Genomic DNA, 12,687 nt, shown 5'->3' on the forward strand with positions numbered 1-12,687 from the left:
GCGTTGGATGGTTTTAGACGGGGTAGGGGTAGACCGAAGAAGTACTGGGGTGAGGTGATTAGGCGGGACATGGAACAGTTACAGCTTACCGAGGACATGACCCTAGATAGGAAGGTCTGGAAGACGCGAATTACGGCAGAGGATTAGGGCCTGTTCGGGTCGCTAATGTAGGGAGGTAATTGGTGGGGGTGTATTCCTGGTATGATTCCGTATTCAATGTTCTGTTCCGTGTTCCGTGTTCTATGTTTGTTACGAATCTGTGTGCTTTCCTCTGCTTTATATTCCTGCATTCCTGCTTTACTCTGTTTTATATTCCTTATGGCTGCAGTATCTATGTTATGTCATCTGCTTCTGTGCTGTACTATGTGTTTGTTTGATATCTCGTAACTTGAGCCGGGGGTCTTTCGGAAACAGCCTTTCTACTTCATCAGAGGTAGAGGTATGGACTGCGTACATCTTACCCCCCCCAGACCCCACAAAGTGGGAATACACTGGGTTTGTTGTTGTTGTTGTTGTTGAACTCGGAAGATTCGGAAAATTCATTAATGGAATTCGAAAGATTCGAAAAATTCATTAATGGAACTCGGAAGATTCGAGAAATTTAATTTCATGTATGAAGCTATTTAATCTTCCATTAATGAAACTCGGAAGATTCAATTTCTATTAATGAAACTCGGAATTAAATTAGCGAGTTTCCGAATTTGAATCTTTCGAATCATCCATTGAGTTTCAATTAGCAAGTTCCATTAAATTATAACCATTGAGTTCTATTAAATTTCAATTCAACGATGGAGCAACCATTGTTGAAGAAAAGAAAGAAGAAGAATGAAAAATAAATAAAAATATAAAACTTAAATAATTATAAAATTAAGAGGCTGTTTGACAAAAAAAAAAGAGTTTAAAACGTTTTTAACATTGTTCACGTGCTCAATGCACGTGAATAACGCGCAACGTGTCAAGTGACAGATATATACCATTAAAATACGGAAAAAAAAGTCTGAGGGGATAATAGAACCCCCCGCAAAGTTCAGTGTGCTCAACTGGTAATCCGGTCAAACTTCAGCTATTTTCATGGGTATTATCTCTATTATTTTAAATTGAGGTTACATGATCAACGGGTAAGCATGTATTTGATTCTAATTTAGTTGAGACTGCGAGTAATAGTTGTGGCGTTGATTATTTTAACCTCATTTTAGATAAAAATAATGTCATATAAATTAAAAGAAAAATAAGTCATACATACTTATAGCGTAATGAATGCTCTTTTTAATAACCAACAATTTAGTTTAACATGTTATACTATTTATTTGATTTTGTTAATTAATAATATCAAATATATTGTGTAATTATTTTTTTTAATGACATAATTGTAAGACAATTTGGTGCACTTGGGGTTCAGAGAAAGATCGAGCCACTAGAACATGTAGCCTCCTGGTCACATGATAATAACTTTAACAGTTATTCCAAGTCTCCCTCCCAGGGACATTATTATAGAAACGAAAAAAAAATATTAATATCTCTGAACTATGATTAATGGTTCGTATATATCATTTGTTATACTTTGAATACACATATGCATCTACCGTTAGTGAAATAGTACGTGTATGCCCCTCACACTAATGACAGGGGTATATGTGTACCCAAAATATGACGACAGGTATATACGTACCATTTATCATAGTTTGGGAGTATTTTTTCCTTTTTTATCTCAAATAATTATCTGAAATTTACTATTGGACTCCGTCCCAATTATAATTCAAGAGATGCCTATCTAACAGTCGTATTTTTCCATCCCTATAACGACGTGCACATATAATACAATAACACTCACTACTGCCATTTAAAAAAAATAAATTAACCCATAACATCCAAGAATAACATCAAATAAATTGAACTCCTCACATTTCATTTTTTAGCAAAATTTCATCGGGAAAACAATATCCGCCACCAATCAACACCAGATAGCTAACATCTTCGTCGAATTAGAAACACCTCATCAATGAACCATTGTCGCACTCCTAGCTTTGGACACCTCCGACCTGATTAATCTCCACTTCCTCCAACTAGTAAACACCATCTAGCAGCAACGATCATTCACTGCAATTTGATTAGATTTCACGCTTAAGAGAAAAATAAAGGGAGTATCGGATTTGAAACAAACAATAAAGGTTGGGTCGAGTTGATTTGAAATGGGATTCGCTGAACATACGAGTCGAGGTTTGGGTTAATTATCCAAGATAAAAAATTAAAATAAAAAATGAACAAATATACCTCAAATCATGATAAATGGTACGTATTTATACATATATACCTTTCATCATATTTTTGGTACACATATGCCCATATCACTAGTGTGAGGAGCATATACACACCATTTTATCAATGGTCGGAGCATATATATACCCAAAATATGATGAATAATATATACATACCATTTATCATAAATATTTATCCTTTTTCCGTTAAAGAAATATTTTGTTTTTTAAGCACATTGAATTTAAACTCATTTTTTTTAATTCTTTTTTGTCCTTTTATTAATTACTTATAGTGTAGTAGATGGGGAAAAAGGAAGGGGGAGTAAAGAAAAAAGGAAATGGTATGTAATTAAAAGCTAAAAGCAGCTTTCTTTCATTGAAGCAGCAGCAGTAGTATACAACCTTTATTCAGATCAGATATATTGAATATACAAACAAATCAAGAAATCACAAAGATTACAGCTTACAGCAATGGATGCTTTGAGAAAGCAAGCTAGCAAATTCAGAGAGCAAGTCGCTAAACAGCAACAGGTACATCTTTATCCTTTTCTTGATCCAATTATACTCTTTTTCTTCTTTGGGGTTGCCACAATAGAATGTGAATATTCTTGAAATTCTGGTGTAATCTTTATGCTTTTCTTGATTCATTTAGCGGAACTCTAAAATGGGAAAATTTTATTTTTATTTTTTTAAAAACCCCTTCTTGGGGAATGGAGCTCTGACCTTTTTTAATCTGTTTCGTGGTGACTCGAACTCACAAGTGGAGGGTGGTTACTATCCGAGTAACTGCTTTTTTGAATTTTGGGTTGATAAGAGCTAATTGTGTATTAGCAAAGTCATTTTGGATTGGAATCATTGTCTTTTTTTCTTTATTACCACATCGGTTTACTTTTGAGCCTTATGAGTTTGGAACTTTGGTGGTCGATCGTGGTTTGATGTGTGAATGAATACTTGAATTATGGAGAATCATTGTATAACAGTAACCGGAAAAGTTGTTGTCATGTGATTATGAGGTCACGGGTTCAAAGTGTGGAAACAGCCTCTTGCAGAAATGCGAGGTAAGGCTACGTACAATAGAACCTTGTGGTTCAGTGATTCCCTAGACCTCACGCATAGAGGGAGCTGTAATGCACCAGGCTGCCGTGTTTCATTGTACAAGAGTAATTCATTTTCCGAGGAAATGATGAACTGAAGTTCAGAAGAGAGCGATGGAAGATTTTTAGTTTTATGGATTTCTATGCTTGTCAGTTTTTGTCTTTTGATTTTATGTCGAATTGAATGTGTTGCGAAAAAGTGCTTTTTTTGGATTTTAATCTCCCTAATCGTTTTGTTTACCTCGATAACTGAATAAAAATGCACTCACTTTGGGCTTTGGAATTGGTGTGGTAATACAAAATGGTACAAGGAGTACCGGTGGATCCATGATTTGAAGTTTATGGGTTGTAGATTCTAGCTCTATGATGTTAGTGGATTCTAAAGTTATAATTTGTACATGGTAAATGAATATTTTAAGGTAACTGCAATGTTTGAGCGAAGGTACTGGGTTCTACTGAAACTGTGATGTAAATGGTACATCCTCCCTTGTAAACCAAGTAACCAACATCCTCATTTGTCTGTAAGATAAAGGATGAAAAAATATCCTGTATCCTAACATTGAAACTTTACTATTAAAAAAAGAAAAACAAAAAAGAAGCAGCAATAATGAAATCTCCCACCTTACTCAAGAATTCAATTGAGTTATCGACATTTGGGAGATGTCACAAATTGTTTCTTTCCACAGTAAGTGTTAGTTTTATAGTGTCATAGATTGATTCTTACTTGCTTGTTATCTCGATTTGTAAACTTCAGGCAGTCATCAAGCAGTTCAGTGCAACTGGTTATGAAAGTTCTGATGTTATGGTCATTGATGAGATGGAGATGCAATTACATCATCAACTGGACAAGTTGTATAAGTCTACCCGTGAAAAAAGGGTAAGGATTCTGTCACATAATGTAAATAAAGCCTGTTCGTTGTCTACAACTTTTTTTCGTGTATTATAATGTTTGATGTTCAGTCATTTACGTTCTAAGTGTGAAATTTAATAAAGTATATTCCTGACTGCAATTTATTTACTTGCAGAAAATAACTGCTAATATATTCTTTTAGCATGTAATAGCTAATTAAAAGATTTAGTCATTATCAAAGGCCTTCACTTTGCTCTTCCTGCTTCTTGCCAGCTAGATTTACTTATTATCAAAGGACTCAGGTTACAAAAACACTAGGTGATCTCTTCCCATTTGTCCTAGCCTTGGTGGATAGAGTTAACGGGTACCTATTGCTATTGGGAGGTGACAGGTATCCCGTGAAATTAGTCGAGGTGCGCGAAAGCTAGCCAGGACACCACGGTTATCAAAGATAAAGAAGTTCCTTCTGCCTATTCGTAGGCAGTCTTATGCTGCCAACCCGCCAAAAGTTCTTTTTTTTTTTCTAGTATTGTTTATTCTCAGAAGAAGCATCTGTTATAATCTTGTTTGTCGGCACAAAACAAACACGAGAATGTTTGACATATGTGATAAGATTGTTTTTGTTTCATATAGCTTTTTAATTCAAAATGAGAATCCGCAGGTAGTTGGGCTAACTTGATAGATGACTTCAGTTGAGCAACATTTTCCTATGTATATAATTTGACACCATCTTGGATGGTTCTGAATGTGCTTTTGATTCATAAAAAGTTGAACAAAATTGGGCATCGACTGAATATAGTACACAACTAAACATAAAAATATAAGTTACTCAAGAAAAACAACTGAGGGTGTGGCTGGGGTCCATGAGTGAAATCTAGGTGCTAAGTGCTATGTTCAAGTCTTTATTTGTTTGATATCCACGTCAGTGCTGCCTGACCTGAATATTCTGTACTAAGTGGTCACTTCTTTTGAGATTTTTAGCCAACTTATATTTTTGCTCAGAAAGGCTGAGATTTGACCTAGCTGACCTAATCATAATGTTGTTCAGCTCCGCTAATTGATATGCATTCACTTTTCTAAATTAGCTTGAGCTTGACCTATTTTTAGATATTCGTAGCAGGTCCTTTTAGTCATTTTCATCTTCTTCTGCTCTGGCTACTAAATTTATTCTTGGCTTCTTAAGATGCACTATCTTCTTCTTACGTGAGTTGAACATAATGATGTCGAGCTTAGCTTATTGTATCACCTTGAGCTATTCTGCTTGGATTGTCCACATGCATTAATATTTCTAATTCCCATTGGTCATGGCCCATTTTAAGATACTTTTCTACTTGATTGGGTTGCCTTTTGTGTCTTTCTTTTGTTGTTGCTCTTGTCAGCAGTCAATATATCGTCTGCCTTCCGAGGTGCTTTGTTAACTGCACAAGACAATATATATCTATGAACAAGATAAATGCCAAACTAGTGGAGAGCGTTTTATTCCTGTATCTTGTCTTCTGTAGTTGTGGATCTGGGACTTGGCAAATTCATTACTTAATTCTGATCTGAATTCACACTGTGTTTCCTTTTCTGTCTAAAGTTAGGGTACCTCTTTTTGTATCATTTTGCAGGATTTTCAGAAAGAGATTGTTAAGGCAGCTGAAACATTTACAGCTATAGGATATAAGCATATAGAAGCAGGTAAAACTTTTGAAGGACTATTTTCTATAAGAGATATACTTTCAGATGGAACTTTGTTGTAGTCTTGATTCTCTGCCCGCATTTGGATAAAACTAATGAGTTTGTCTGCTGCTACTTCTAATAGATTCTGGCAGTCCTTTGTGCCTTCTTGAGGATAAGACGAGATTATCATTAACCTTGATGTTTATCTTTCTTATTTCCTGGATACTGCTGGATAGCTAGATATTCTGAAGTTCTTAAGCATGCCCATAGAATCTCATCCTTCTCTCTCCCATTTTTGTGGGATCGAGATTTGTTCTTTTCCTTTTTTCTTTTTGTTTTTGTTTTTGTGTATTTCAGCTTATTTGGTGGAAGTTTATGTTAGTCAGGAACTAAATTATCAGAAGATTGCTGCAAATATGGAGTCGAAAATCCCAATGACGAGGTGTTAGCTAAGGCTGCTTCTCTTTACGGTGATGCTCGTAAGCATGCTGAGAAGGAGGTTGAAGATCTAAACAATCTGTTCTTCAGTCAGGTTGGTAAAATGTGCATGTAATTTGGAGTATGTCAATGAAAATTAATTAGAAGCAATATATATTGGATTTTTTATTTGTTAGCTTAGAGTTGCATGAGCTAGATAAAAGTTTTTTTCCCTAGATCTAAAAGTCAGTGGACTGCTGTCTATCAATGCAATAGCTAGCTGCCTTTCTCTGGGAAAGATTGCTAATGAAACTGTGAAGACGAAGAAATCAATGATAATAGTCTTAGGTTCTGGTGCTGGCAGCAACTGAAAACTCATGAAGAAATTGCTGAAACAGTTCCCTTGAAAACCTTTAGAAGGATTAATGACATACCGTAAGCTATCACGGTACTAAACTTTTTGTCGGGAAACATAATTTTGGCAAATATTTCAATGCCTTCTTTTTCACTCTTCTTTCTGTTATTCCTTACCAAGATGCTGCATTTTTTTTTTTGATACATGACATTTTGTAGCGTAAACCTGTGTTCGATACTTCATAGTTCAGCCTTGCGGCAGCAGACTAAGATGAGCTTTTGGATTTCCAGGTACTAGAACCATTGAGAGCTATGGTAGCTGGTTCTCCCTTAGAGGATGCTCGTCATCTTGCTCAGCGCTACAGTAAAATGAGGCAAGAAGCAGAGATACAGGTTACTGTAACGATTATTTCTGTTGCTAAAGACTAATGATAAACGTCTGTTTATACTTATCTTATTGTACTATTTTACACAATCATCACATCCTTAGTATTGACTACAAAGTAAGCAGGCAACCGAAGTTTCTAGAAGACAAGCGCGGGTGAGGGAAGCTCCTATCCCAGAGAATGTGGCAAAACTGCACTCAGCCGAAGCTAGAATGCAGGAACTCAAAGCCAACATGGCAGTACTAGGTAAAGAAGCAGCTGCAGCATTAGCTGCTGTAGAATCACAGCAGGAGAGGCTTACATTTCAGAGGCTTGTTGCAATGGTATGTATGCTGGTGCATCTTTGCTTCTCATGGGGTTGAAACTTGTCTTTTGCATTGTCAACCATTTTCATACTGCGTAAAAGTGAATATAATCATCTGCAGGTTGAAGCAGAAAAGCTTTATCATGAAAGAGTTGCTGTTATTCTGGGTAATATTGAAGCTGAGGTGTGTGGTTTTCCTTTCTTAGTTCTCTGGAGGCATACTTTACACCTAGGTATTTTTTCTTGACAATTTGCAATTTCTACAGATAGTTTCTGAAAAACAGCGAAAAGAGGCTGCTCCTCCTGTAGCCACACTTCCTGTAAACCCTCCAGCCCAAATACCTGAGAAAACAAAATACTTTTTGGCCGAGGTAACCCCTGCTTTAACAACAGTAATCCAAGTTGTTACAATCTTATTGCAGAATGATTTATTTATTATACAATTTGAAAGAAACATCTGAGGGAAATGAAGCACGGTCGTAAACTACGTGGCTCTGAAGACGCTCTTATCTGTACAGTGTTACTTTTTAATTAGCGAGTTGAAGTATTTAATGAAGCATGGTCGTAATTTTTGTGTCTCTGTCATACAGGCAATTCATTCGTTTGAAGCTGAATCAGAAAAGGAGCTAAGCTTGTCTGTCGGTGATTATGTTGTTGTTCGTAAGGTTGTTTAATTTTTCGCTCCCTCTTAAGATAATAACTTATTTATTGAAGTTGACATAAAACTCACATGTATATCTGTTGGAGGAGGGTCATCTTTTTTCTGAACCTAAAAAACCTTTTATAGTCCCAAGCCTTCTCCAGTTTTCCAGTAAAGATGACTGCTGTTAGTACTCACAGAGTCTTCCTTCTAAAGTTTTTACCTTTCAATTTATCTGAGAAATGAATTTGATATGGCCAACTTCCCACTTTAAACCTGCTCTCTCCTACCACCCTTCCCACTTTAAACCTGCCCCTCCGGTCGTCTTTCTCCCCACCAAAATAGAAAATGAAAGCAGAAGATACAAAGAATGAGAGCAATCAAAATAAAGAATACTTTGTAAATGAAAAAAGGAAAGGACACACATCTGAACTCTCTTGTTCCATATGCCATTTTAATTCTTCTTTATTAAAACTTCTAGAGGTAACTAAACTATAATCTATTCATAGATGTACATGATATGTTCAATGAAACATTATAGAGTCCAAACAAAGAAACCGCGGTTAATTCTTCCATTCCATTACATCCATGTTGGATTGAAGAGATGCCTCTCTTTTCCAATTTCATGTTATGTTCAGGTGACTCAATCAGGATGGTCAGAAGGAGAATGCCAAGGCAAGGCAGGTTGGTTTCCATCCGAGTACGTGGAGAAACGACAAAGAGTACCTACTTCTAATGGAGCAACTGAAGTTTACTGAGACATGGTGTTTTTTGCTGCTGGTATTTGTTGAACTGTTCTCAGTACCTCCTTTTATGCAAGTGCATAGAGTGGAGTGTGTAACATGTTCGTTTTAGTTTCTTCAGTGTTATACTGGACAGAAAAGATCACACAAAATGCTTTTGGTCTTTTCCCTTTCCCCCTTTGTTTTTCACAGAAAATGCCCTCCTCCTCCTCCTCCTCTACCCGGCAGCGAAAAATGACTTGTGTAATTTATCTTTGAAGAAGATGGTTGTGGAAATTGTTTTGGAAATTTGTGAATTTTATGAAAGAAACACTGTTCTTTAATGTTGTTACTGAGGTGGACAGGACACTAACAAATGACAAAGGTTACATATATATATGCATTGCACAGAGGACGTGCAGCAAATGCTTTCTATGAACGAACATGAAATACTACCAGTATATGAGCAATGAACTGATCCCTCAAGTGTTTTATTAAATTAGATAAGTACAGGTGGATTTTTGTAAAATAACAACGTACTCAGTGTAATTCCGTAAGTGAGAGTTTAGGGAAGGTGGTGTGTATATAGTAACACAACCTTACCCCTAACCTTATGAAGGTAGAGAGGTCTGGATCAAAACTAATTATTTAAACCGTTGGAACTTTGATTATTCTATCTTGATTGGAAGGATCTTTTTGTGTAATTAATCAACCAAGGGAATTGCTTGTATTTTTTTGTTGTTGAATATTTCTACATATTTAAGATGTTAGTATGATATACACTTAGATATGTTTTTTTGAAAAAGGTTGTTGTCATAATCCTCCAAATAGATTATATTTAAGTCGAAATTGAACAATCTATTCGATTTATTACCTTACAATATTGAAACCTTGTAAAAATAAAAGGAGGAAATTAAAAATTAACCTTGTAATTACATCATATAATTACCATTAATTCATAGTGCCTCTGAGAATTGAAGAGTGTAATTGTTACGTATTAATTGAGTAATTATCTGACCAACAGATCAGTGGCGGATTCAGGATTTTTGCCCAGGGAGTTCGACATATAAAGAAGTAAGTATATATAAAAAGTACATTATAAAAATAAAGTGTACACCAGCGAAATTTTAAATTGCCTTATCATGTCCTTTTAACATTACTTTCAGATTTTACTTTGCGAGCTTTCATAAAAAATAATGTCTTTTATTTCTTTCACTTTATAGTTTTATTTTATTTTAATATTTTTTCTTTCAAATTAATACCTTCACACACACAAAAAGGTCTTTGAAAAGTGTAAGCATTCAATTATTTATATTATAATATATATTTCATACTCAATAAAAAATACTGAACAACATTAATATTAATATGTTGAATAATAAAATATATTTTAAACGAACGAGCTATGTATTTCGATAAAATAATCTGTAAACATTGACAAAGCAAAAAATTTGTATATTATGTAAAACTAGTCAAATATATGACGCTATTTTGAACAAACGCGACACATAACGTATAAAAAGAAATATGCAAAATATTTTTTATTTATTTATTTGGGGGTGGGAAAGGGGTTGAGAATTAATTTGAAAATTATATAATTCTAGCTATGACTTTAAACTAGTATTGAGAGTATCGAAAAAGAAAAAGTTAAAATACCCAAATACTCATATAAAGTTTTTCTGTTATATAGGCCCAGTTGCCAACAATGAAACAGTCAAAGTCCAATTGAGCATTAAATAATAAAAGGAGTGAGAAGTGGAAAAGTTGTTAAAGAATTACCAAAAGAGATGCAGCAAACGGGATTCAAACCCGCAGCGTGAGTCTCGAAATGAATCCCCTAGGCCACTGAGCTACGCCTTTCTATTTTATTAAGGGGTTCATTAAAAACTTTATATCTTTATACTTCAACTTTGACCTTATATACATAAAGATAATTTTTCGATTGAGGAGGTTCGGATGAACCCCTCACTCTAACGTAGATCCGCCCCTGCAACAGATAGGCCAAAACTGTATAATTATATCCAGTTGCACCAAAATCAAATCCAATTCCAGGATAACTTTCCAAATAGGCAGTAAGTAGAGGGTAAACTTATTGAAGAGATGCAAGTAAATGAATAAACAAATTATTTTTTAATTATGATTTCGTCGACAACTAAAAAAGTGTTGGAGAGAACTATAATACAGTGTAGAGATCATTTTTAAATTTGATGAATATGCAACTATATCAATATGTGGTGCCAAAAATGGGAGGTCACATGACGCTATTCGTTTCAAAATTATGTGACCACTTTTGGATTTTAAGCATCAAATAAGATTATTTTTGACTCTAATTATTTTATATATCTTTTATATATTTTAAATTATCAAACATTGAGACTTATAAAACTTGTTATATGATTTTCAAATATGTAAATTTTGTTTGAAAAAAAATTGACGATCGCATACCCAAATTTACGATTAAAATAATTAAGCTATTTGACTCTCAAAAATATGAACTGTGCCATATAAATTGAAATAGAGAGGAAGTACTAATTAGTGTTCAGGTTTGATAATTTCTTACTTATTTTTAAATTTATTCTCATTACGAATTATAGTCATTTTCTAACGTATTAATTAGATTTATTTTATTTTAAAAATGATACAGTATCTGAACAAATAAAAATGAAAGTAAGCATAAAACTTATGATTAAATACATTTGCACGTATCATACCTTCACTCCTAACGCAAAATTTAATTAACACAACGTGAAATAAGTGAAGAATTTAAGTTTTGTACACCGTCAGTCTAAAAAATATTCTATACTATCAGGTGAACTTAACCTGCTACTGCAAGTTACCAAATTTTTTCTTTCTTAAATTTTATGTAAATAATTGGGTGACCAAATTAGCTAATAGTGTAAAATTTTTTATACACTGATGGTGCACAGAACTTAAACTCGTAAGTCAAAGGATACTTAATTTGAAACGAAGGTACCATATAATTATTCCACTACTTTACTTGTTCACTCATTCGTTGAGTTTAAAGCATTGCACAGATATATATACATATTTCATGAACAAATTAAAGGAGAGGGGGAGGAGTTTTTTTTCTTTCTTATTTTCTCTTCCCCTTAATTTTCTATTCAAGATATGGACGATAATGGAGAAAAACCACCAATAATTAATGGAGATGAAAAAGTTGCATTCTACAAATTGTTTAGTTTTGCAGATAGAGTTGATATTGCACTAATGATCATTGGAACTATTGGAGCCATTGATGAAGGATTAACTCAACCTTTGATGACCCTCATTTTTTGGAAAAATGATTAATTCTTTCGGTGCTGCTTCATTTTCTAATGAGGTTCTTCATAAAGTTTCAAAGGTACGTGTACTGTTTTCTTAGAGTTTAACTTATATGAATCGACAATATAATTCCTTTTTATTACTGTTTTAGTTCTATTTTTCCAAATTTTAAATACGATATTCATAGGCGGAGTCATCTTACGGAAAAGAGGTTCGGTGCATATTCTTTGTTGAAAAATTATGTGTTGTATATAAATTAAGTAAATATTAGCTATCAGGAATGTATAATTAATTTTATACACCTTTAACACTGAGAAAAATATTTATACATCTTTTGTCAAATTCCTGATTTCGCCGCAAACTGCATTAAGATTTGGTATACAGGGTTATGAATACACAAAGCATGCATGCATAAACTTGTTTTCTTTCCTTCTCATCCTTTTCTATTTTCATCCTTTTTTTTTTTTTAAGGAGATATACTGTATCTTTTCGTTTTACTCTTGAGATATTCATGAGCAGTGAGCTATTTTAAAATATTCTCTTTCTTGTTGAGTTTCTCAATTATTGAAAAAGTCACGATCTTTCTCTACCATGCATAATTATCTAAGTGAAAACCCCTTCACTATGTCTTGGAAAGATCTATGTCTTTTCATACAGAGTTTATAAACTTTTGCGAGTTAGTAGGTAATGTTCTCAAAACCTTCTCGCTCTGATACCAAAA

General features: G+C 34.1%; 2 protein-coding genes across 2 annotated transcripts in view; both read left to right on the forward strand.

Moving 5' to 3' along the window:
* The first annotated feature begins 2,530 nt into the window (after positions 1–2,530).
* LOC107859155 (SH3 domain-containing protein 3) lies at positions 2,531–9,028 on the forward strand. Its single transcript, XM_016704073.2, has 10 exons — positions 2,531–2,786; positions 4,104–4,226; positions 5,810–5,879; positions 6,248–6,393; positions 6,924–7,025; positions 7,144–7,341; positions 7,444–7,506; positions 7,589–7,693; positions 7,913–7,987; positions 8,601–9,028. The coding sequence occupies exons 1-10, from the start codon at positions 2,727–2,729 to the stop codon at positions 8,718–8,720; spliced, it is 1,062 nt and encodes a 353-aa protein (XP_016559559.1). The 5' UTR covers positions 2,531–2,726; the 3' UTR covers positions 8,721–9,028.
* A 2,785-nt stretch (positions 9,029–11,813) lies between these two features.
* LOC107858063 (ABC transporter B family member 9-like) overlaps positions 11,814–12,687 on the forward strand; it is an 11,353-nt gene continuing 10,479 nt past the window's right edge. The window contains 2 exon segments of the mRNA XM_047407790.1: positions 11,814–11,975; positions 11,977–12,049. Of these exon segments, the coding sequence (XP_047263746.1) occupies positions 11,814–11,975; positions 11,977–12,049 (235 nt within the window).

This window comes from Capsicum annuum, chromosome 2, assembly GCF_002878395.1.
Source record: "Capsicum annuum cultivar UCD-10X-F1 chromosome 2, UCD10Xv1.1, whole genome shotgun sequence".
Classification (NCBI taxonomy): Eukaryota; Viridiplantae; Streptophyta; class Magnoliopsida; order Solanales; family Solanaceae; genus Capsicum; species Capsicum annuum.

Bases quoted from the DNA above. Each gene is read 5' to 3' on its own strand.
- LOC107859155 (XM_016704073.2), top strand. From the start codon at position 2,727: ATGGATGCTTTGAGAAAGCAAGCTAGCAAATTCAGAGAGCAAGTCGCT. The intron at 7,507-7,588 runs GTGTGTGGTTTT...CAATTTCTACAG, and splicing joins TGGGTAATATTGAAGCTGAG to ATAGTTTCTGAAAAACAGCG. The intron at 7,694-7,912 runs GTAACCCCTGCT...TCTGTCATACAG, and splicing joins CAAAATACTTTTTGGCCGAG to GCAATTCATTCGTTTGAAGC.